The sequence below is a fragment of the Eschrichtius robustus genome, chromosome 13 (assembly GCF_028021215.1).
Source record: "Eschrichtius robustus isolate mEscRob2 chromosome 13, mEscRob2.pri, whole genome shotgun sequence".
Classification (NCBI taxonomy): domain Eukaryota; kingdom Metazoa; phylum Chordata; class Mammalia; order Artiodactyla; family Eschrichtiidae; genus Eschrichtius; species Eschrichtius robustus.
The window spans coordinates 32,455,901-32,482,100 of NC_090836.1; the positions used below are offsets into that span (position 1 = coordinate 32,455,901).

The window sequence follows — 26,200 nt, forward strand, 5'->3', positions numbered from 1 at the left end:
CCCAGCAAACATTTATGTACCAAACATTTGCTTTTCCATCTCCATATGAATTGCCTTTCTCCCCTTTGAAGTCCCAAACCACTACTCACAACATCCTCTTTTGTCTTTAGCTGAAGATGGTATTAAAGGTGAGAACTTTAGCCATTTTGGTGAGTTACTCAGTTTTCCTGGATCTCTGTCATGTATACATGTTATTAAACTTTTGTTTGGTTTCCTCCTGTTAACGTGTCTCATGTCAATTTAATTCTTAGACCATTTATAAGACCCTGGAAGGGCAGAGGAAAATTTCTTCTTCTCTGACACAATCTTGCTTAACCCTTGGGGGCAAAAACTAACTTTGCTCTCTTATTTTAATGTTAATCTAAGCAAAACCATTAGAAGCAACTATTAGGACTATATATATATACTTCCAACATGCACACACATAAATATATACATACAAATCCATACCTGACATAGCCAACTAAAAAAATCACTTTTTTTTTAAGATTTTTAGAAATTTCATATAATGTCTGAAACATTTATATTAACACATTTCCATACATATTTCCATACAAATACAAATATAAGATTTTTAGAAATTTCATGTAATGTCTGAAACATTTATATTAACATATTTCCATACAAATAACCCAATGAAAGTTTAGTATTAGTTGTTTTGTTTGTTTGTTTTTTTATACTGCAGGTTCTTATTAGGCATCAATTTTATACACATCAGTGTATACATGTCAATCCCAATCGCCCAATTCAGCACACCACCATCCCCACCCCACCGCAGTTTTCCCCCCTTGGTGTCCATATGTCCATTCTCTACATCTGCGTCTCAACTTCTGCCCTGCAAACCGGCTCATCAGTACCATTTTTCTAGGTTCCACATACGTGCATTAATATACAATATTTGTTTTTCTCTTTCTGACTTACTTCACTCTGTATGACAGTCTCTAGATCCATCCACTTCTCAACAAATGACTCAATTTCGTTCCTTTTTATGGCTGAGTAATATTCCATTGTATATATGTACCACATCTTCTTTATCCATTCATCTGTCGATGGACACTTAGGGTGCTTCCCTGTCCTGGTTATTGTAAATAGAGCTGCAATGAACATTGTGGTACATGACTCTTTTTGAATAATTGTTTTCTCAGGGTATATGCCCAGTAGCAGGATTGCTGGGTCGTATGGTAGTTCTATTTTTAGTTTTTTAAGGAACCTCCATACTGTTCTCTATAGTGGCTGTATCAATTTACATTTCCACCAACAATGCAACAGGATTCCCTTTTCTCCACACACTCTCCAGCACTTATTGTTTGTAGATTTTTTGATGATGGCCATTCTGACCGGTGTGAGATGATATCTCATTGTAGTTTTATCCAATTTCCTTTTAATTTATTTTCTGTTTAAATTAACCAAAGATGCTTTCATTTCTTTTAACTAAGAATACTAACTGATGCAATATTCTTCTTTAATATAGGTAATTGAAAGTGACTATATCCAGTAAAACATTTAGACATAGAGTACTTACTGTTTACTAGCATTGGGTGCCTTAATAATAGTCTAAAAAGTTCTGTTTAAGAAATTACCTTTGACTTATACATCAGGATCCTTTTTTACTATCAGTGTGGTTTAGTAATTAGTAAGCTGATCTAGCAATTGGTCTTGAATTCCTAATTAATTTTTTCTTAGGCAAATAGGAACAGGGATTATGTAGTACATAGAATTTGGTGAAAGTCATAAGATAATGTCCTGGATAATGGAAAATCAGCCTGGAATAAGTTCAGTTGATTTATGCATATATTAAGACTGTATTTAAACTTTGACTTATCCCTAATTCTGTTGATCTTTATAATGTGGGAACTGCTTATACAATTGATATTTCTTTTTTCTCTTTATAATCTGGATTGTTTAGTGTTATTGCAGCTTCTATCACTTCTTACATTTCTGACTTTGGAAAGTCACTTTTCTCTCTGTGCCAAAGTTTTTTAAGTTTTGCAATGATGGAGAATAAACTAATCCCAAAGGTCCTCTCTAGCCTTAGCTTTTAATGAGTTAATGAAGTGTAATTTGTTTCCTTTTTCTTTTGTAAAGTTTGAATGCCAACAGTACACTTATGCTGCATGGAGCAGAATAGATTGGATTTATTGTTCAGTGACCTCAAAATAGTCAATTTAAGACATACTATTGGGAAATACGTTAAAGAACAAGTTCAGTAAGTGGCAGAGGACTTCCCTGGTGGTGCAGTGGTTAAGAATCCACCTGCCAATGCAGGGGACACGGGTATGATCCCTGGTGCAGGAAGATCCCACATGCAACAGAGTAGCTAAGCCCATACGCCACAACTACTGAGCCTGTGCTCTAGAGCCCGTGAGCAACAACTACTGAGCCCGTGTGCCACAACTACTGAAGCCCACCCACCCTAGAGCCCATGCTCCGCAGCAAGGAAAGCCACCGCAATGAGAAACCTGCGCACCACAACGCAGAGTAGCCCCCGCTCACTGCAAATAGAGGAGAGCCTGCACACGGCAACGAAGACCCAACACAGCCAAAAATAAATAAATTTATTAAAAAAAATAAAGTGTCAGAGTCTGAGGATATTCAGTAACCGTCATTCATGTAGTTTATGAAAAGCATTTGGAAAAATGAACAGCTTTGTATATTCACAGTTGGTATACTTGGCAGGCAGTAAAAGGCACTGGTTAAAAATTTTAAAGCTAGATTTCTTGGATTTGAATCCTGGTTCTACCACTTATTAGCAGTATGACCTTGGGCAAATTACTTAACTTCTCTGTGTCTTAGTTTCTTCATCAGTAAAATGGGGATAAAAATAGAACTTACCTTATAGAGTTGCTATGAAGATTAAATGAGTTTATACATGTAAAGATTCTGGAGTATCTAGAATGGTACAAGATTTATGGTACTCATTATTAGCAATTTTATTTTCATGTTATTATTACATAATCTCATATAGCTAAAATACATTTTGTTATTTTACTTATAATTCTTGCACAAATCCTGAATTTGAGAGCATAGTTTCATGTATATCCAAAAGATATATTGTGTAGATCTGACTATATTATCAATGTTTTATAGCGTTCTGCTATTATTAATAGAGCAAATATTTTATAACTGTTAAATACCGCATTACCATTGGGTTTCAGTGCAGTTTTTGGCACAAAGATTATGTGGTTTGAAGCACATCCATAATGAATACCTGTTTTTTAAAGAATTTGTAATGTTTCAGGTACACATAGCTGATATATTAAGGTAATTGAAGTTGCTCTAATAATAAACTTAACATTTCCTTAGATCCTATATAGATTTTGATCTTCTCTCTATTCCATGTTGATTTCAGTAGAATATTGAAATACAAAGAAAGGCAAAGAAAATAGCAGTGTTGACCAAGAATATTGCTATCAGATGAGAATGTTTCAGTGATATATTCTTTCCAGTGCATTTATTTCTCTACTTATCTTGTTTTTTATAACAGGTTTATTTTATGCTTAATTATTCATCATAGGTCTAGAGTCTTTTTTATTAGTTCTTGTATTTTCTATCTGGGAAAATTTTGTGAAGCAGTATATATACTTTACAAATAATTTAAGAACATTTTCACAGTTGTCACTACACTTTTAGATTTTAATTCCAAGTCTTCAATTCAGCTAAAATGGCAATTATTTTAGAGACTATTTCTTTAATCATTATATGTTTTATCATGATTCCCTTTTCAGGACCAGAGTTCTGATCAAGCAGGAAAGGAGAAAGCAAAAGGTAAAGAAAATATATTTTTATTGTGTCTCATAGCCTTATGAGAACAGTGATCTTTTGGAGCAGTTTTCCAAGGTTAATAAATTCACCTGAGTGAAACTGGAAGACCATCTTTCTTTAGTCTTCTTCCTTCTTGTAGATAGCTTAATTAGCTACCCATTTTGCTCAGGCAGAGAGTTAAGGATCATGATGATTCTTGTTGTCATCTAGTTCCAATATATCCCAAGTCTGATCACTTCTCACTAACTGTACTGTTAGCCCCCTGATCCACATCGTTATCATTTATTGCCCAGAGTACTATAATGACCTTATAACCTATTTCCTACCTTTTTTAGTGTTTTTTTTTTAATTATTACATTGATTGTATTACATAGTAAAGTTGAGCATGTATATGCCTTGCAACTGAGCAGTATATATCCCAGAGAAACTTCCACAAGTGTACTTTATGTACATGCTTGTTTGAATCGTTGTTGTTAAGTAGCAAACAAAAAAAAAAAGAAAGAGAGAAGGAGAAAGAGAGGAAGAAGAAGGACAGGGTACAGGGGAGAGAAAAGGGAGCACCCAAACATTCAGGAGCAGTAGAATGGTTAAGCAAATTGTGGCCTACCCAGGTAATGGTATAGCCATGAAATGTATCATCAGAATGTAATTAATGTAGATGAATCTCAAAAACAGAACGTTGAGCAAGCGAAGCAACTCACAGAAGAATACAAGCAGTGAGATTCCATTTACAAAAAGTTCCAAAACAGTAAAAATATGTTCAAAGGTGGTAAAATTTAAAGAAAAGCAAGGGAGTGATTATGATGTAAGCAGGATATTTGTTAACTCAGTGAAATGATACCTTATTGTAAGTTTAACTTGTATTTTCTTGATTACTAATGAAGCTGCCTATCTTTTCATTCAGGTTTTCTGTTTTTTGGGGTTTTTTTTAACATCTTTATTGGAGTCTAATTTCTTTACAATGGTGTATTAGTTTCTGTTTTATAACAAAGTGAATCAGCTATACATATACATATATCCCCATATCTCTTCCCTCTTGTGTCTCCAGGTTTTCTGTTTCATGAGGTGCTTTTCCAAGTATTTAAAATTTTTTTTCTTTGGGTTCTTTGTCTTTTTCTTATTGTGTCTTTATACATTTAGGAATTCTTTGTCAGTTATATGTGTACTCCGTAGCTTTTATTTTTACTTTCTTAATGATATCTTTGAAGGAAAGTTCTTACTTATAATGTCATTGAATTTATCAAAAAATTTTTTTGCTTTTTCTTTTACTCTTTTGTATTCTATTCTTCACACAGCAGTTAGTATGATTCTTTTTAAAGCACAAACCAGAATTTATCATTTCCCTGCTTAAAAGCCTCAATTATTTTTCATTGCTTTTAGAATAAATCTGATTTAAACATATCTAAAAGGACCTGAAGATTCTGCATCCAGCCTGCTTCTCTGACCTTATTTTTTACTACTCGCCCTATTGTTCATTGTATTTCAACCACACTGAGCTTCCTTCTGCCACTCTTCTTCCCTTTCTCTGGAATATTCTCCCTTGAGATAGTTTTATGTCTGGCTTGTCAATCTTGGGTCTCAGCTAAAGTATCTCTTAGACTGGCTTTCTCTGATCACTACATCTAAATAGCTCCCCACCCTCCAGTTACTCTCTCTTCAGTACTCTCTCTTATTCATCACTCTTTTCAAAGTCTGGTATTTTCTTATATATTTCTTGAGTCTGCTCTCTTCCCCCACCCCCTATTAACATATATTCATAAAAAAGGGATCTTATCACTTTTATTCATTCTGTATCTCCTGTGCCTAGAATTGTGTGTAACATAGGCACTCAATAACTAAATAATCTATGAATGTAATCTGTACCCAGACTATTTTTCAAAAACTAATCTAAATCTATTTGGATCATTCTTTTGAATATTTATAAGAAAGAAAAAGACTCACGGCCCTTTCCCAAAGTGTTGATCTCTAGTCATGTCACTTTCTTATTCTTTGAAAATTTCATACCTTCCTTTGTCTCCTCAAGCTTCTCTTCCCCAACCCTGTTCTTTATCCCTTCATACTCATTAGATGACCTTGTCTCATATTTCAAAGGAGATAGAAACTATCAGATGAGAATTATCTGAAATTTCTATCACCAGTTCTATAAATCATCTTATATCTTCAGCCATCTTCTCTTTCCTTCCTGTAACTAAGGAAGTAGTTTCCTTTTGTCAAGGTCTCTCTATCTGTGATCTGGATTCCATTTACTTCTGCTTTCTCAGGGACCTCACTGCATCAATTACTTCACCCCTTTCTTGTATCTTCAACCATTCTGGGTCAACTGGAGGTTTTGCATCGATATCATACATACTCAATTCTCTCCTGTTGAAACAAGTAAAAGCTCTCTCTGGATCCTTTCCCTTTTCTGCTATGGCCCACCCCTCTTATCTCCCATTCGCTTCTCAGTACACTCCACTATACAGCTCTTGCTAATGCTGAAACTGAACTTCATGTTGTTCAATTCCAAGGATGTTTTTCAGTCCAACCTACTTTAGTATGTCATTATCTCCTGCAGTTTGCCATTACCTCCATCTTTTCTTTTTGTAGGTGTGTGAGATATAAACAAACCATTCAACACTTCATAAAGTGGACAGTCTCCATTTGGAGAACTGCACACCCCATTTATCTCGAAACAAGCTCTTACCTTGCTTTCTTCAACACATTGTCCAGATTCTATTCCTGTCTCTCTAGCTGCTTCTTTTAAATGGCTATTATCAAGTTAAAAATTGATTATTTCCTGAGGTTTTCTAACTATCTTCTAATTATTTTCTATTTGTCTCTACCAAATGAAACTTGATAGAAAAATTGAGCCTAACCTTGTCAGGTAAATCAGTTAGTCACATACCTTTGTTCTTTCTGGGAACACAAAGATTAGAGGTTATCACGATATCTAGAGTATGAGGATCCATTCTCTTCAGCACAGTGTCCCCTGAAATAAAGACTTACTTGCTTTGTAGATAGTCATTGTACTGTTCTTCGTTATTCCTAGAACCTTATATTTCTATACTCTGGCTTACTCTTGACTCATCCATCTACCTTAGAAATAATTTCATAAGAAACCTTCCCTCTCCTTCTCTGCCTGACCTCCCACCACCTATCCATAGGTTGACTACCCTGTTGGGGTAGATCCTATAATATCTCCTATCACATTGTGTTGTAATTATTTGTGTCATTGTCTCTCTCACCATAGTCTTATTCATCACAAAGTATACTGCCTTAAGAAATAACATCTTAATTCTAAAATATTATCAATTATAAGATCCATAGTCAGTTTTTTCAAGGGGAAAAAATATTTACATCCTGAAGGTACTGTCATTTCATTGCTGAACCATAGTGTGATCTTTTCTAAGACATTTAAGTCCAATTTGGGATTGCAAATCACTGAAACAAATTATAAACAGATATGTTTATCTATTGTTAATTTTGCATAACAACATGACATTTACTTTGTTGCTTGAGAACTGGTAAGTTTCTTACAATTCTTACAAGATTTTTACAATCTTAAGTCTAAGTCTACAGTATAAAAGTCTATTATAATTAATGGTATTCTGAAAGGTTAATGTGAAAGAGCTTTAATTTCTTGGAAAAGCGATACTTCCTCTTTAGTTTTTTTGCCATCTTGGACCTTCCTCATTTTTGATATCTCACATTTATAATAACGTTTATGGCAGTGTATTATGAATTATTAATTTAAGAGAAGATGTTTTCACAATTTGTTATAGTGTTAGTACATAGTAGTTGCTCAATAAATAAATTTTAAACAAATAAATGCCTTTGAACTTGGTAAATTAAGGATATAATCTGAAAGAAAAGAATGAAGATAAGGAAGAATAATTAAGTTCAAACAACCAAGAAGAAAATAAATGCTGGATGAAAAAAGATAATTATGTACAAGTCTGGTTTAAAAAAAAATGTAGTCATGGAGGTATAACAAAGGGAATTAAATTGCCTTTGGCTGCAGATTATTTCTCACATAGCTGCTTTCCCCCCGCCCCTTCTCATCTCAGTTGACTTTTAATGGCACCCAGCTGAGAATATCTTTAAGGATTTTTATATCTATAGAATAGCACACTTTGTAGAAAAACAAATTTTTAGCCTGTCAGATTTGTTTTATCAGATTTTTAAAAACTTTCTACCTTCAGATAATTTTTGATACCTGTGAATGGCTTTATAAAGTTCTGTTTTAAAAGTATTACATTTAACAAAAGAAAGATAAGAGGCTGTGAAATTTAGACTCTTTAGGCAAACTGCAAGTTATCATGATTGATTTTAATTTGTAAACATATAAAGTGTGTGTCACAAGAATATAAAAATATCAAGTCAATTATTTGATTGTATTATTGCTTTTTATTATTTTTGATTCTGCCTGAAACCATATAGTTGCTGCAATAACTTTTTATTTATAATTACTTTAGGAATATTTTGAAAAGAAAAGGTTAAAATCAAAAATGGAATTACTGGGAGTTTCATCCCCTGTCAAAAATTCTACTGTCAGTTTAGACCTCCTTAACCTGTATATGGTAAATCAGATATCTTGCCAGAAGAAAACACCTGGTAAGTAAGTTTTTCTAATACCATTTTGTTTTGATTCTGATGTGATTATAAGATTTAGTTCTCTAATAAGTGTAATATTAGAACTCAAAGGATGTGGAAAGTAAACTAATTTTAAAACTTGGTTGCCTGGTTAAATAAGATTTGTTAATTTTTGCTTAAAATCTGTTGTTTAATCCATTTACTTTTATTTTTAGGTTAAGTGTTATATAAAATTAATTTTATAAGGTATAGTTAGACTTATTACAGTGCAGCTGTTTCAGTTATTACATTATTCTGTCTAGGCAGATAGTTATCAAAGTTTAGCTAAAGAGCAGGAAATAAATGTATTTACTATCTTATACTATTTAGAGAATTTGTTTGAAAGGAAGAGCTGAAAGGATTTTTGTCTCAATGATCAGTTTCCTATCTCGCAATATGAATAATTTCTTAGGCATTCCTGGGGTATTAACTATGGTAGTCTAATAATTCAAAATAAAGTTCCTTTTGGCATGCACTTTGATTCTTTAAGTAAATAAAAAGTTTAATCAGAGTATTTTTTTCCTCTCTGAAGGGAACTTGTGTCTGATATTTAATTTTTAAAATAAATGCTAAAATGAGAGCTTAAAGAAGTAAGAGAGTTCATAAATGATGGATAGAAATTGATCATACTGTTTAGTATCCCCTCTTTTCCTTTCTCTGCCGTTTTTGTTTCTCCCTCCACAGATGGCAGTTTACACAAGTAAAAAACTTCTACTGTAGTAAAAGTAAATACGTTATTCATGGACTTTGTGAATAAAAGCTTTTGTTGTAAATCTGTTTGTTGAATTTACCTTTTATTTTCTTCACATATAATACAGTGTTATCAACTATAGTCACCACATTTTACACTAGATATTCAGACCTTAATCATCATACAGCTCAAAGTTTGTGCCCTTTTACCAACCTCTCCCTATTTCCCCTACTCTCCAATCCCCAGCCCCTGGAAACCACTTTTCTACTCTGTGTTTCTATGAGTTTGACATTTTTTTTTTAAGATTCTACATGTAAGTGATACCATGCCATAGTTGTCTTTCTCTGTCTGGCTTATTTCACTTAGCATAATGTCTTCAAGGTCCATTCATGTTGTCACAAATGGCAGGATTTTCTTCTTTCTCAGGGTTGAAGAATATTTTATTTTATGTATATACCACATCTTCTTTATCCATTCATCCATTGACAGACATTTAGGTTGTTTCTATATCTTGGCTATTATGAATAATGCTTCAGTGAACATGGGAGTGCAGATATGTCTTCGAGATCCTTTTTTCATTTCATTTGGCTATATATCCTGGAAGGGGGATTGCTGAATTATGTGGTAGTTCTACTTTTAATTTTTTGAGGAACCTCCATTCTGTTCTCCATAGTGGCCGCACCAATTTATATTCCCACCAACAGTGCACAAGGGTTCCCTTTTCTCCACATTCTTGTTAACACTTGTTATCTCTTCTCTTTTTGGTAATAGTCCTTCTGACAGGTATGAGAAGATGTCTTATTGTGGTTTTGATTTGCATTTCCCTGATGATTAGTGATGTTGAGCACCTGTTGGCCATTTGTATGTCTTCTTTGGAAAAATGTCTATTCAGGTCCTCTGCCCATTTTTAAATTAGATTGTGTATTTTTTTGCTAATGAGTTATGTGAGTTCTTTATAGATGGTGGATATTAACCCCTTATTAGATACATGATTTGCAAATATTTTCTCCCATTCCATAGGTTGCCTTTTCATTTTGTTGATGGTTTCTTTTGCTGTGCAGTAGCTTTTTAGTTTAATGTGGTCTCACTTGTTTATATTTGCTTTAGTTGCTTTTGTTTTGGTGTCAAATCCAAAAAATCATTGCCAAGATGGATGTCAAGGAGCTTACCCTTTATGTTTTCTTCTAGGAGGTTTATGGTTTCGAGTCTTATAATTTTTACTTTTTTTTTTTTTGGCCACACTGTGTGGCATGCAGGATCTTAGTTCCCAGACCAGGGATCGAACCCTTGCCCCCTGCATTGGGAGTGCGGAGTCTTAACCACTGGAACACCAGAGAAGTCCCTCGGGTCTTATAATTAAGGCTTTAATCCATTTTGAGTTGATATTTGTGTATGGTGTAAGATAAGGTTCCAGTTTTGTTCTCTTGCATGTGCTGTCCGATGATGAATTTATCTTTATGTATTTTCTTTCTCCCTTACTTTCTTTTCACTTATGCATTCAACATATGTTTACTGAATACGTACCATAAGTATTGTGTTGGATGCTGGGAATAGAATAGAAAGTGACAAGGTCGGGACACGATACCCCAAAATATGGCACCTTGGCATTTTGAATATTTTAAGCTGAAGGAATTTGAGAAGCAGCACGTGCAGGAAGGATTCTCATGTGAGAGGTACCCTATACCTGGAGGAAAGGAGCATCTTTATCTCCAAGACAGAGGGGCACTGAGAGGAATCTAAATGAACAGGACTGCTGTTTCCCCCAGTTTACTACACTTTGCTCATACCCTTTTTTTGTCCAGTCACATTCTTCATGACTTTCCATTGTTCATCAAACCTAGCATTCAAATGCTCAGGTTTAAACACTTCTTTGGGTCTTCATTTTCTTTTGAAGTTTTCTATGTAAAACCTATATTAAATAAGTTTGTATGCTTTCCTCTTGTTAATCCCTGTTTTGTTACAGGGGCCCCAGCTGGGAGTTTAGAAAGGTAGAGGATAGAGATATTTTTACTCTCCTACAAAAGCAAGACTTTATTAGTGAGGACTCACGGCTGCAAACAACAGACATTTAAAAATATATACTTATTTAATGTTATGAACTGAATGTTTGTGTCCCCCCCCCCCCAAACTCATATGTTGAAATCTTAATACCTAATGTGATGGTTCAGGAGGGACATTTAGGAGGTGATAATGTCATGAGGATGGAGCCCTCATAGATAGCATTGTACCCTTATTAAAGAGACCCCAGAGAGCTCTCTCTCCCTTTCTACCATCTGAAGGCACAGTGAGAAGATGGCTGTCTGTGAAACAGGAAGCAGGCCCTCACCAGACACCACATCTGCCAGTGCCTTGATCTTGAACTTCGCAGCCTCCAGACTGAGAAATAAATTTCTGTTGTTTATAATCCACCCAGACTATGGTATTCTGTTACAGCAGCCTTGAATGGACCAAGCCACTTAACTAAAAGGAAGGGCTGTGGTGCAGCTGGGCCTCAGAGACTGCTTAAATCAGGGACTTGAATACAGCCAAGATTCTTTCTCACTTCAGATATTAGCTTCATTCTCTCAGACTGTCTTCATCATTGAGGCTTAAAACGTTACCTTAAAAAACTAATATTGCTCATTTCTCCCAGTTTTGCTACCAGGGAAATACTGAGGTTTGTTTCTCTGGTTCTGAACTTTAAAAAATTCCACTAGAGGGATGTTGCCTTGCCCTACTGGTGCCAGGGCCCAGCACTGGAACAATTACTTATTTTTTTAACTTTTTATTTTATACTGGAGTATAGCCAATTAACAATGTTGTGATAGTTTCAGGTGTACAGCAAAGCGACTCAAACCTACATATACATATATCCATTCTCCCCCAGGCTCCCGTCCCATCCACGCTGCCATGGAACAATTACTTATAACCAGAGGGAACAATTATTAATTCTTCTTGGGTCAGATGGGTACCCATTATTTTTTCCAGAAAGGCAGGGTTTTATAACATAGAAAGTCTCCACTAGAACTACATAGTTGGTGCATGTGTAAAAGCATTTCACAGAAGAGTTGTCAAAAGTACTGAACAGACAAAATAGAGACTTCTTCTATAAAGAGAGACAAGGATTCTGCTCTACAAAGTTTAAAAATCTAGTGAGAGAAATAGAGTTAATCAAGTACTACAAACTATGGTAAGTGCTATAATAGAGGACTTATATAGCGCTATGGGAATGTATCAGACAACATCTGATATAGTCTGGGGGTCAGGGAAGTCTTGGAGGAAGAAAAAAATAGAAGTGAATAAGTAGAGCCCCTTTCAGGAGGAATATATAAGATGATGAAGAAAAAGAGATGATTTGACTTACTATGATAGTTAGTATTGTAATGACTTCTAGCATATATATCAATAGAATATAGGTGGTTTCAGTAAATTTCTAAAATGTACATTTATTTAATGAACATAGTATATCAAACAATGCTTTTAAAAGATTTTATTATTCTTATAATTTTTTATAAATTGTAATTGTAATTTTTTTCATTATAGAAACTGTGAGAAAACCAATCCACGTGAATATGAATAGAGACATAAAAATGCCTCTAAGAAAGCATGATATAGAACTTCCAATGTCGCCTCACTGTGTACCGTCTAACCTCTGCATTGATGATGTAGAAAACAAGTAGGTTTTAGCTAAGTTATATATTATTAGGTATTTAAATGGATTACTATCAACACTCTTTTATTCATTGGAAAATGTACAAAGGATTTATCCTTCTAAGCTTCAGTTTTTATTTGTTCGGCTGTTATAATATTATTAAACTATTAAGACCTTTATCAAATGACCAAATGTCCACGCTAAGTTTTTTGTTCACAATTTCACTTTCTTTATCATAAAAATGTCTCTCTTGTAATAATATAATTTTTAGAAAACTCAGTAATATTGTGACCCTGGAATGAAGAGAGTTACTTAGAATTCCATATGTTTTCAAGTATTTGTGTAGAACCGTATGAATTTTAAGTAGATATAAAAAGATGGTCAATTTTATTGCCAGCTATATTTTTAACCTTAAAATTTTATTTTTGTTAGTATATACTCTCAAAGACTAAGCAGCAAGGAAGAATTTGATCCAGTTCAGGTGAGGTTTTTTTTTAAATTTTATTAATTATTTTGACAATTGTGACATGCCACTAAATGATATAAATTTTTGAAATACTGGAGAAAATTATAGTCCTTAAAATTATTCTTTTAAAAGTTTTTAATGTAAGGAACCTATACCTTAAGAATATTTTAACTGATTGCTTATGAGAAACAATTTGGAGTTCTGGTAAGGTAGACTAGGCCTACGTGTGCATAACATTTGATTCTGCTTGTTACTGACAAACTGCAAAGGATAATTCATTTGGAGATTCCTACTTTGGGTTCATGTGATCATCGAGCAATTCATCTCTTCAAACATAGTGATCAGATTGTTTTATTTTACATCAAATTGTGATTTTCAATATTCACATTGTTCCTAAGATTATTTTTTAAAGTATGGCAAATGATTATTTTTTAGCAAATAAATTATTTTTAATTCAAACATTTTTATTTTTTTAAATTGAAGTATAGTTGATTTGCATGTCATGTTAGTTTCAGGTGTACAGCACAGTGATTCAGTTATATATATATATGTATATATGTGTATATATATATATTCTCTTTCAGATTCTTTTCCCTCATAGGTTATTACAAAATATTGAGTGTATTTTTCTGTGCTATACAGTAGGACTTGTTTATTATCCATTCTGTATATACTAGTGTTTATACATTAATTCCAACTTCTTAATTTATCCCCCCCTCCCTTTCCACTTTGGTAACTGTAAGTTTCTTTTCTATGTCTGTGGGCCTATTTCTGTTTTGTAGATAAGTTCATTTGTATCTTTTTTTTTTTAATTCCACATATAAGCTATATCTTATGATATTTGTCTCTCTCTGTCTGACTTCACTTAGTCTGGTAATCTCTAGGTCTATCCATGTTGCTGCAAAAGACATTATTTCATTCTTTTTTATGGCTGAGTAATATTCCATTGTAACTATAAACCACATCTTCTTTATCCATTCATCTATTGGTAGACGTTTAGGTTGCTTCCACATCTTAGCTATTGTAAATAGTGCTGCAAAGAACGTTTGGGTGCATGTAGCTTTTCGAATTATGGTTTTCCCCAGATATATGCCCAGGAGTAGGATTGCAGGATCATATGGTAGCTCTATTTTTAGTTTTTAAGGAACCTTCATACTGTTCTCCAAAGTGGCTGTACCAATTTACATTCCCACCAACAGTGTGTAGGAGGGTTCCCTTTTCTCCACACCCTCTCCAGCATTTATTGTTTGTAGACTTTTTAATGGCCATTCTGACCAGTGTTGGGGTGATGCCTCATTGTAGTTTTGATTTTCATTTCTCAAATAATTAGCAATGTTGAGCATCTTTTCATGTGTCTTTTGTCTACCTGTATGTCTTCTTTGGAGAAATGTCTATTTAGATCTACTACGCAGTTTTTGATAGGTTATTTGTTTTTTTGCTATTGAGCTGTATGAGCTGTTTGTATATTTTGGAAATTAATCCCTTGTCAGTCGCATCACTTGCAAATATTTTCTCCCATTCTGTAGGTTGTCTTTTGATTTTTTTATGGTTTCCTTTGCTGCAAAAGCGTTTAAGTTTAATTAGATCCCATTTGTTTATTTTTGTTTTTATTTCCATTATTCCAAGAGATGGATCCAAAAAGATATCACTGTGATTTATGTCAAAGAGTGTTCTGCCTATGTTTTCCTCTAGGAGTTTTATAGTATCCAATCTTACATTTAGGTCTTTAATCCATTTTGAGTTTATTTTTTACATTGTATTAGAGAATGTTCTAATTTCATTCTTTTACATGTAGCTATCCAGGTTCCCCAGCACGACTTATTGAAGAGACTGTCTTTTCTCCCTTTGTCATAGATTAATTAGCCATAGGTGCCTGGGCTTTCTATCCTGTTCCATTGATCTGTATGTCTGTTTTTGTGCCAGTACCATATGTTTTGATTACTGTAGCTTTGTAGTCTGAAGTCAGGGAGTCTGATTACTCCAGCTCTGTTTTTCTTTCTCAAGATTGCTTTGGCAATTTGGGGTCTTTTGTGTTTCCATACAAATTTTTAAAAATTTTGTTCTAATTCTGTGAAAAATTCCATTGGTAATTTGGTAGGGATGACATTGAATCTGTAGATTACCTTGGACAGTGCAGTCATTTTAACAACATTAATTCTTCCAATCCAGGAACACGGTGTATCTTCCCAACTGTTTGTGTCACCTTCAGTTTCTTTCATCAGTGTCTTATAGTTTTCAGAGTACAGGTCTTTTGCCTCCTTAGGTCGGTTTATTCCTAGATATTTTAATCTTTGTGATGCGATGGTAAATGGGATTGTTTCCTTAATTTCTCTTTCTGATCTTTCATTGTTAGCATATAGAAATGGAACCGATTTCTATGTATTAATTTTGTATCCTGCAGCTTTACCAAATTCACTGATGAGCTCTAGTAGTTTTCTGGTAGCATCTTTAGAATTTTCTATGTATATTGTCATGTCATGTGCAGTGACAGTTTTACTTCCTGTTTTCCAGTTTGGATTCCTTTTATTTCTTTTTCTTCTATGATTGCCATGGCTAGGACTTCTAAAACTGTGTTGAATAAATATCATATGATATAGCTTATGTTTGGAACTTTAAAAAAAGACAGAAACTGTGTCCACAAGAGTGGACATTCTTGTCTTGTTCCTGATCTTAGAGGAAATGCTTTCAGCTTTTCACTGTTGAGTATGATGTTATCTGTGGGTTTGTCATATATGGCCATTATTATGTTGAGGTATGTTCCCTCTATGACCACTTTTTGGAGAGTTTTTATCATAAAGGGATGTTGAATTTTATCAAAAGCTTTTTCTGTATTTGTTAAGATGATCATATGGTTTTTATTCTTCAGTTTGTTAATGTGGTGTATCACGCTGATTAATTTGTGGATATTGAAAAATCCTTGCATCCCTGGTATAAATCCCGCTTGATCATAGTGTATGATCCTTTTAATGTGTTGTTGGATTCGATTTGCCAATATTTTGTTGAGGATTTTTGTATCCAAGTTCATCAGTGATATTGGCCTGTAATTTTCTTTTTTGGAGGTATCTTTGTCTGGTTTCTGTATCAGGGTGATGGTGGCCTCATAGAATGAGTTCGAAGTGTTCCTTTCTCTGCAATTTTTTGGAATGGTTTCAGAAGGGTAGATGTTAACTCTTCTCTAAATATTTGGCAAAATTCTCCTGTTAAGTCATCTGGTCCTGGACTTTTGTTTGTTGGGAGTTTTTAAATCACAGATTAAATTTCAGTACTTATGATTGGTCTGTCATATTTTCTATTTCTTCTTGGTTCAGTCTTGGGAGACTGTGTCTGTCTAAGAATTTGTACATTCCTTCTAGGTTGTCCATTTTCTTGGCATATAGTTGTTTGTAGCAGTCTCTTATGGTCCTTTGTATTTCTGTGGTGTTGGTTGTAACTTCTTTTTCATTGCTCATTTTATTGCTTTGGGCGCTCTCCCCTTTTTCTTTATGAGTCTGGCTAAAGGTTTATCAATTTTGTTTAGCTTTTCAAAGGACCAACTTTTAATTCCATTGATCTTTTCTATTGTTTTCTTGGTCTCTATCCCATTTATTTCTGCTCTGATCTTTATGATTTTTTTTCCTTCTACTAACTTTGGGTTTTGTTTGTTCTTCGCTCTGTAGTTGCTTCAGGTGTAAGGTTAGGTTGTTTGAGGTTTTTCTTGTTTTCTGAAGTAAGCTTGTATCACTATACACTTCCCTCTTAGAACTACTTTTAGCAAATAAAATTTTAATCAATTAGAAAATGCACAGATTGTGATTAAAGCTTGAAATATTAAGGTCTAAGGCTATATTATTACCCTTTTTTTCCTTTGAATTGCTAAAGTTATACTAGAGAAAGGTAACAACAGTGATACTAAAATCTCTTGGAAATCTTTTCACCTGTAATGTGGGTTAATGAAACTCAGGTTTCCCGTCTTTAGGAGATGGCATGTAGGAGAATGGGGCTTGAGGATGGAGGAGACCAAATGTGATAAAGGCAAATGAAAAGGAACTCTTAAGTATAATCTTAGTTGATAACCTCTCTTGTCTTAATAAGTCTTGTCCATTACTGATGGGCTTGCCTTCCCTTGGGACTTTTTCTGCAACCCATGACCTTTTTGCACTTCTATTTTCACTTTTATCTTCTCTGGTTTTTACATTTTGACAAATCAAATGATTGTATCTTCTTTCATATAGTCATCACAAGTCATGGACTCATATAGAATGTTTGAACCTCAATTCAACAGAACAGAAAACTGCAGTTTCACTCCACCATCTTTTTCAGCTGAATTATCTTCCAATAGAAATATTACAGAACTAAATTTCATTCCCAGAATAGCACCTAGTCTTCAGAAAGTTGCATATGAAGAGAAGCAGAATGAACAGGTATCTTTGGATCACGAGTTCTTAGCATTTTGATATTATTATATTTTTATGATATATTCTTTTCTCTTTTTATAGATTTAAAAATGTTTGTTGTGAATTGCTATAGATATAGCTAAAATAAGATATAAATTAAGTGTAATAGTTCCTCAAAGGTCAAAAACTTAATTCTCTGCACTGTAGAAGATTATGAATCCAAAAACTGGAGTGTTCTTTAAAAATCTTTGAAAAAAATCATTTTTTATAAAATTGATAGTGAAATTGAAAATCGTTCAGTGTGTTATATAGTAGTATGATTGTAATCACAGTAAATAGCTAGTTGGTGATGTCATGGTGGCCCAGTAGACATGTTATGGAAAGGCTCTTGTGAATAGCAGTACATAATCTCAGTGATATCATAGTAGCCTGTTAAAGTATGAGTTGTGATGGCTTGATTCTTTTTATGATTTGTCAGATGACAACTGGTTATATGCACTTCAATTATAATTATACAAATATATTTATATAGAGATGTATAGTGCCAAAATATTGTTCAATCATTGTGTGCTCTAAAGTAAAAATATGAAAATGTCCAAAATTTAAAATTCTGAAATATATCTGCCATAGAACATACCAAGAAATGATTTTTTATTAAATTTATATAGAGTTTAAAAATAAAATTATTAAAGATTACTAATGTATAATGATAGGAAAATGGTTATATAAACATTGTCTTAATAACAGGAATATTTAGTTTTAAATTTCTCCCATTTTTAGCATGCAGTAGTTTTATGCCATATTTATGTATTTATTATTTTTAAATTAATTTATAATTATAAATTTATAAATTATAGTTATATATCATGCTATATTATAGTTATATATAATATATAACATGATTCAATTTTATTAAAGTATGTTTTCTGTTTTTCAGAAAAGAGAAAATGAAGTATTATGTTTCAGTGATGTGTGTTAGCCTTATTAATTTGAGGACCCAATAATTTTTGAAAGATGCAGTGAAAAACATCCAATTACCCATTCAGTTTGTATTTTACAAGACTAAAACTTGCATCCTAGATCAGCTTATAACTCATCCTTATTCTGTTAAATAGTTTATAGGCTAGAGAATGAAATGCTCTGTAATCTCCTACTTATAGACTGCAGGTTAGTGATTATCTCCAGAGGGGTAAATAATGTTATTCTTAATAGGACAGAAGAGAAAAAGAGAGTTTAATGTCCCTGTCCAAGGCATATTGTCACATTGTGACCTTTTAATGAAGTATTTAATAGTTTATTTGGAGGGATTTCAAGAAAAGTGAGAAGAATTAAAATGAAATTATATGATACAAAAGAAAATGAGTTGAAAAAACATGTTAGAAGAAAAAGTGGTCTGGGGCTCACTTCTCACTTCCCTAGAGAAGTAGTATTTGAGCCCATATATAATATACCCTTCTCTTTTGATTTGTTTATTTGTTTCTCACTTCAAGGGATGCACCTTTGTCTCTGTACCTCTGTCACTGTCTCTCTGAGGCTGAGATGTGAGATGTATTATCAGACTTTATTTTCAGCTCTCCCTCACTTCAGACCTTTTTTTTTTTTAAGACTTTCAGTATCTCTTTTTGTCTCCCCCTCTTTTTTTCCTGTTTCTGTCACTGATTGTCTTTGGACTTGTCATTTCTATGTTTGATGACTTGTAGATAAATATATACTACAGATATAAACTATTATTGCTGGATAGATCAGTGCTGAGCCAATACAATATCTTATATTTATATGGTACTTTCCACATTAATAAATGGATTATCTCAACTGCTTTTCACAATAGTCTTCCAACACTTTCCCCATTTTGTATTCAATGATATTGGTATTTGGAAATATTAAAGTAGCAGTCTAAAATTACTCAGTAAATGGAAAAACTGAGATAAGTACAGCTGTTTTCTTGGGAGAGATCATGTATTTTTTGTCAGAGAAATTTAACTTTTATTTACTCAATATCCTGGTGTACTGGGTATTTTTTTAATCTTTTTTTTTTAATCTCTGAGAAAATGTTTAGCTCACCATAGTATCAACCCTGTTATTTCAATAATTACTCAAATACTGATATTGCTTTCATTGTTATAACAGTATTTATTTTGTTTTCAATTAGGACACAATTACTTTCTTTTAGACTAAAATAATACATTTTTGTATATATATGTTCACTTAAATGGCATTGTGATAAATAATTTAACTTGTATATATGTACATTTACCACTTTGGCAGGCTCTTCCTTTCTTTTTGCAGCTCAGTAGTGTTGATTATTCTAATTCCTTGGTTTCTAAATTAAATGAAAGTCAAGATACTTTCAGTCCATCATATGAAATAGCACAATTTGGACCATTACTTGAAAGATTAAACAGGTAAGCAAAGATGTTGAACATAATAAAGAACCTGTAGCATTCTTTCCTTGAATTATTAATTTGACTTTTAATAGATACAAATATTTTTTGTTAGAAATGTAAGCAGACCTAAATATTACTTCTAGAAAAAAAAACACTATCAGTAAAATGTAGCATTTCACTAAAACACTTGTAAGTAATTATTTTCTAATGTGCACATTTACCTTTCATTTATTTATTTTAAAACATATTTGGGGCCAAGGTGTTTTGTACCTGTTTTATAATCTCCATGAATTACTAGTTTCTTTTGCTGTGTCATAATCATATTAATTTCTTTTTCATATTTATGATAGTTGATCAGTGTCTTATTTTTATTTTCTAGATGTCTGTGTATAAACCCTAGTTATTTGTTTTAAATCCATTGAACTTGTCAAACCAGTTTGAATTACTCTTGGTAATTGTGGTGAGAAACCTTGACTCTGTAATCCTACCCCAGTCTTCTTCATGTTAGTAAACGGCAACACTATTCACTCAGCTGCTTAAGCCAAAATAAAAATTGTCCTTGATTCCTTCCTTTTCTTCATCTTCCAGTATACATTTCACCAACAAAGTATTGTCATTTCTGTATTCTAATAAACTTTAAAATTATATACTTACATTTTCATTTCAAAGGGTTCCATCCCAGTCTAAGCAACCACTGCTTCTTGCCTGGAGAATTGTAATAGCCACAAAACAGTTCTTTTTGTTTTCTCTTTGTCCTGAGATAAATTTTTTTTACAACTTTATTAATGTATAATCAATGTACAACAAAGTGAACTTATCTAAAATGTGCACTTCAGTAAGTTTTGACCTGTGTTAAAAATAATGAACTTATTTATCATCTCCAGTAGTTTCTTGGGCACCTTTGTAATCGCTTCTTCTGGTCACTTCACATCCCTTACTCCAGTCCCAAGACAACTGCTGATCTGCTTTCTGTCACTGTTGATTAGTCTTTAAGTGGCATCATACAATATGTTCTCCCTTTTTTTCGTTTAGCTTTTTTCACTCGGCATAATTATTTTGAGATTCATCTGTATTGTTTATTGTATGTATCAATAAGTCTGTTTCTTTTTATTGCTGAGTAGTATTCCATTGTATGGACATAGCACAATTTATTCATCTGTTGATGGACATTTGGGTGTTTTTCTCCCAGTTTTGGCAATTCCAAATAAAGCTACTATGAACATTGATGCTGAAATCTTCGTTTGGACATATGCTTTCATTTATTTTGGGTAAATATCTACAAGCGGGATAGCTGGGTCATATGGTAGGTGTATGTTTAACTTTTCAAGAAACTGACAAACTGTTTTCCCAAGTGATTTGTGTCATTTTTACATTCCCATGAGCAATGAGTGAGAGTTCCATTTGCAACACATACTTGACAACACTTGGTACAATCAGTTTTTTTAAATTTACACCATTCTAGTCAACATGTAGTGGTGTCTCATTGGGGTTTTAATTTTGCATTTCCCTAATGACTAATGATGTTGGCATCTTTTCATGTGCTTACTAGCCATTTATGTATCTTTGGTGAAATGCTTACCCTTTTCATTTTCTTAATGGTGTCTTTTTGACACCAAACTTTTTTACGAAGGTTTTAATTTTGATGAAATCAAATTTATTAATATTTTTACTTATGAATCATGCATATGGTGTCAAAGTTAACAAATCTTTGCCTAAGACAAGGCCAGGAAGATTGTCTCTTATGTTTTCTTCTGTCTTGTAGTTTTCAATCTAATATTGTTGAGTTAATTTTTATGTATGGTGTGAGGTAAGGATCAAATTTCATCATTTGCATTTGTGGAAAGAGAAGAATAACTTTTCCCCACTGAGTGCTTTGAGACTTTTGTTGAAAATTAATTGACCAAAAATATGGTTTTTTCCCCTGTAATCTCAATTCTGTTTTATTTATCAATCATGTCTATCTTTGTTTGTCACACTGTATACTAAAGCTTTAGTATAAGTTTTGAAATTGGGACTTGTATTAGTCCTCCAATTTGTTCTTCTTTTTCAAAAATGTTTTAGCTTGTCTTAGCTCTTTGCATTTTCATACAAGTTTTAGGATCAGCCAGTCAGTTTCTGGGGAAAAAAAGTTTAATTGGATTTTTATAGGGATTGTGTTGAATCTATAGATCAATATGGGAGAAATTTTAACATTTTAACAATAAAATTTAACAGTTTTAACAAAGTGATTCTTCCAATCCATGAGCATGAAATGTTTCTCCTAATCGATTTTCTTGTATGTCATAGCAGCTTTATTCTTAATAGCCCCAAACTTGAACTAACCCAGAAGTCCATTAAGAATAGAATATTATATAATATTCATATAATGGAATAGTACACGGAAAAGAAAAAGAATGGACTGCTAATATATGTAATAGCAAGCAAGAACATGAATAAATCTCAACACAAAAAGAGAACCATTGTATATTCAATTTAAGTGAAGCTCAAAGACAGGCTAAAATAATGTGTAGCAACAGTAATCAGAATGGTGGTTACTTTTCAGAGGTATGGACTTGGAGGGACATGAGAGAGCCTTCCAGTGTGTTTGAGGTGTGGTTTTCTTTCTCTCCAGCTTTAATGACATATAACTGACAAATAAAAATTGTATATATTTAAAATGTTCACTGTGATGATTTAATATACATACACATTTTGAAATGATTACCACAATCAAGCTAATTAACACATCCATCACCTCACATAGTTACCATTATTGTATGTGTGGTAAGACCACTTAAGATCTACTCTGTTAACAAATTTCCAGTGTAAATATAGTATTAAGAACTGTAGTCACCATGCTGTACACTAGATCCCCAGAACTTCTTCATCTTATAACTAGAAATTTGTACCCTTTGACCAATATTTCCCATTTCTCCCACTTCCCAGCCCCTGGCAACCACCATTCTACTCTCTGCATTTTTGAGTTTGGCTTTTTAGATTCTACATATAAGTAAGATCATACAGTATTTGTCTTTCTGTGTCTGATTTTTCACTTAGCAAAATATCCTCCGTGTTCTTTCATGTTGTCACAAATAGAAGGATTTTCTTTTTATGGCTGAATAATATTCCATTGTATTTAATCTTCTTTAATTTTTCTCAGTAATTTACAGTAGTTTTCAGTGTATAAGCCTCATGGTTATATTGTTAAATTTATTCCTACATATTTAATTCTTTTTATGCTGCTGTGATTGGAATTATTTTCTTTTTTTAAGTTTTATTGAAGTATAGTTGATTTATATTGTGTTAATTTCTGCTGTACAGCAAAGTGACTCAGTTATACACACACATACATATATATGTATATATATACACACACACACATACATATATATTCTTTTTCATATTCTTTTCCATTATGGTTTATCACAGGATATTGAATATAGTTCCCTGTTCTGTACAGTAGGACCTTGTTTATCCATCCTATATATAATAGTTTGCATCTACTAATCCCAAACTCCCAATCCTTCCCTCCCCCCCAGCACCCCCTTGGCAACCACAAGTCTGTTCTCTATGTCTGTGAGTCTGTTTCTGTTTCATAGATATGTTCATTTGTGTCATATTTTAGATTCCACATATAAGTGATATCATATGGTATGTCTCTCTCTTTCTGACTTACTTCGCTTAGTGTGATAATCTCTAGGTCCATCCATGTTGCTGCAAGTGGCATTATTTTATTCTTTTTTATGGCTGCCTGATATTCCATTATATATATATATCTTAATCCATTCATCCATCAATGGGCATTTAGGTTGTTTCCATGTCTTGGCTATTGTAAATAGTGCTGCTATGAATATAGGGGTGCAGGTATCTTTTTGAATTATATATTTTTCTGGGTATATGCCCAGGAGTGGGATTGCTGGATCATATGGCAACTCTATTTTTAGGTTTTTTGAGGAACCTCCATACTGTTTTCCAGAGTGGCTGTACCAAATTACATTCCTACCAATAGCGTAGGAGGGTTCCCTTTTCTCCACAACCTCTCCAGCATTTATTTGTAGCCTTTTTAATGATGGCCATTCTGACTGGTGTGAGGTTATACTTCATTGTAGTTTTGATTTGCATTTCGCTAAGAATTAGCAATTTTGAGCTAATATTTTCATGTGCCTATCGGCCATATGTATGTCTTCTTTGGAGAATTGTCTATTTAGGTCTTCTGCCCATTTTTTGATTGGTTTATTTTTTTTTTTGTTACTGAATTGTAGGAGCTGTTTGTATATTTTGGAAATTAAGCCCTTGTCCGTTGTATCATTTGCAAGTATTTTCTCCTAATACGTAGGTTGTCTTTTCATTTTGCTTATGGTTTCCTTTGCTGTGCAAAAGCTTACAAGTTTGATTAGGTCCCATTTGTTTATTTTTGCTTTTATTTCTATTGCCTTGGGAGACTGACCTAAGAAAACGCTGGTACAATTTATGTCAGAGAATGTTTTAACTATGTTCTCTACTAGGAGTTTTACAGTGTCTTGTCTTATATTTAAGTCTTTAAGCCATTTTGAGTTTATTTTTGTGTATGGTGTGAAGGTGTGTTCTAACTTCATTTATTTACATGCAGCTGTCCAAATTTCCCAATACCACTTGCTGAAAAGACTGTCTTTTATTGTGTATTCTTGCCTCCTTTGTCAAAGATTAATTGTCCATAAGCATGTGGGTTTATTTCTGGGTTCTCTATTCTGTTCCATTGATCCGTATGTCTGTTTTTGTGCCAATACCACACTGTTTTGATTACTGTAGCTTTGTAGTATTGTCTGAAGTCTGGGAGGGTCATGCCTCCTGCTCTGTTCATTTTCCTCAGGATTGTTTTGGCAATTCTGGGTCTCCCATGGTTCCATATAAATTTTAGGATTATTTGTTCTAGTTCTGTGAAAAATGTCATGGGTAATTTGATAGGGGTCACATTAAATCTGTAGATTGCTTTGGGTAGTGTGGCCATTTTAACAGTATTAATTCTTCCATTCCAAGAACATGGGATATCTTTCCATTTCTTTGCATTACTTTCAAGATTTCCTTTATTAATGTTTTGTGGTTCTCAACATATGTCTTTCACCTCCTTGGTGAGGTTGATTCCTAAGTTGTTTTTTTCTTTTTTTGATGTGATTTTAAAAGGTATTGATTTTTTTACATTCTCTTTCTGATATTTCATTGTTAGTATAAAGAAATTCAACTGATTTCTGTATGTTAATCTTGTATCCTGCTACCTTGCTAAATTTATTTATCAATTCTAGTAGTTTTTGTATGGAGTCTTTAGGGTTTTCTATATATAATATCATGTCATCTGCATATAATGACAATTTTACCTCTTCCCTACCAATTTGAATACCTTTTATTTCTTTTTCTTATCTGATTGCTGTGGCTAGGACTTCCAATACTATGTTGAAGAGAAGTGATGAGTGTGGGCATCCTTGTCTTGTTCCAGATTTTAGCGGGAAGGCTTTCAGCTTTTCACCATTGAGTATTATATTGGCTGTGGGTTTGTCATAAAAATATTTTATTATGTTGAGATATGTTCCTTCTATACCCACTTTCATAAGGGTTTTTATCATTAATGGATGTTGAATTTTATCAGATGCTTTTTCTGAATCTATTGAGATGATCATGTGGTTTTTATCTTTTCTTTGGTTGACGTGGTGTATCACATTGATTAATTTGCATATGTTGAACCATCCTTGTGACCCTGGGATGAATCCAACTAGGTCATGGTGTATGATCTTTTTTATGTGTTGTTGGATTTGGTTTGCTAATGTTTTGTTGAAAATTTTTGCATCTATAGTCACCAAAGACATTGGCCTGTAATTTTCTTTTTACTAAAAAACCAATGGGTCAACGATGAAATCAGGAAGAAATTTTAAAATGCCTTGAGGCAAATGACAATGAAAACACAACCAAACAAAATGTATGGGATGCAGTAAAAGCAGTTCTTAAAGGGAGGTTCCATAGCAATACAGGTCTTCTTTAAGAAACAAGACAAATGTCAAATAAACAACCTAACCCACCACCTAAAAGGATTAGAAAAAGAAAAACAAACAAAACCTAAAGTTAGCAGAAGGAAGCAGATAATAAAAATCAGAGAGGAAATAAATAAAATAGAGATTAAAAACAATAGAAAAAAATCAGTATAACCAAGGGTTGCTTCTTTGAAAGGGTAAACAAAATTGAAAAAGCTCTGGCCAGGCTCACAAAGAAAAGAGAGAAGGCCCAAATAAAGAAAATAAGAAATGAAAGGAGAAATCATAACTGATACCACAGAAA

At 33.1% G+C, this 26,200-nt stretch overlaps 1 protein-coding gene across 1 annotated transcript in view; it reads left to right on the forward strand.

Moving 5' to 3' along the window:
- The first annotated feature begins 3,732 nt into the window (after positions 1 to 3,732).
- The window catches only part of REDIC1 (regulator of DNA class I crossover intermediates 1), a 69,454-nt gene continuing 46,986 nt past the window's right edge, over positions 3,733 to 26,200 (forward strand). Inside the window, 6 exon segments of the mRNA XM_068561817.1 lie at positions 3,733 to 3,765; positions 8,217 to 8,355; positions 12,587 to 12,719; positions 13,128 to 13,176; positions 17,373 to 17,561; positions 19,821 to 19,936. Coding sequence (XP_068417918.1) covers positions 8,250 to 8,355; positions 12,587 to 12,719; positions 13,128 to 13,176; positions 17,373 to 17,561; positions 19,821 to 19,936 — 593 coding nt within the window. The 5' untranslated portion in view covers positions 3,733 to 3,765; positions 8,217 to 8,249.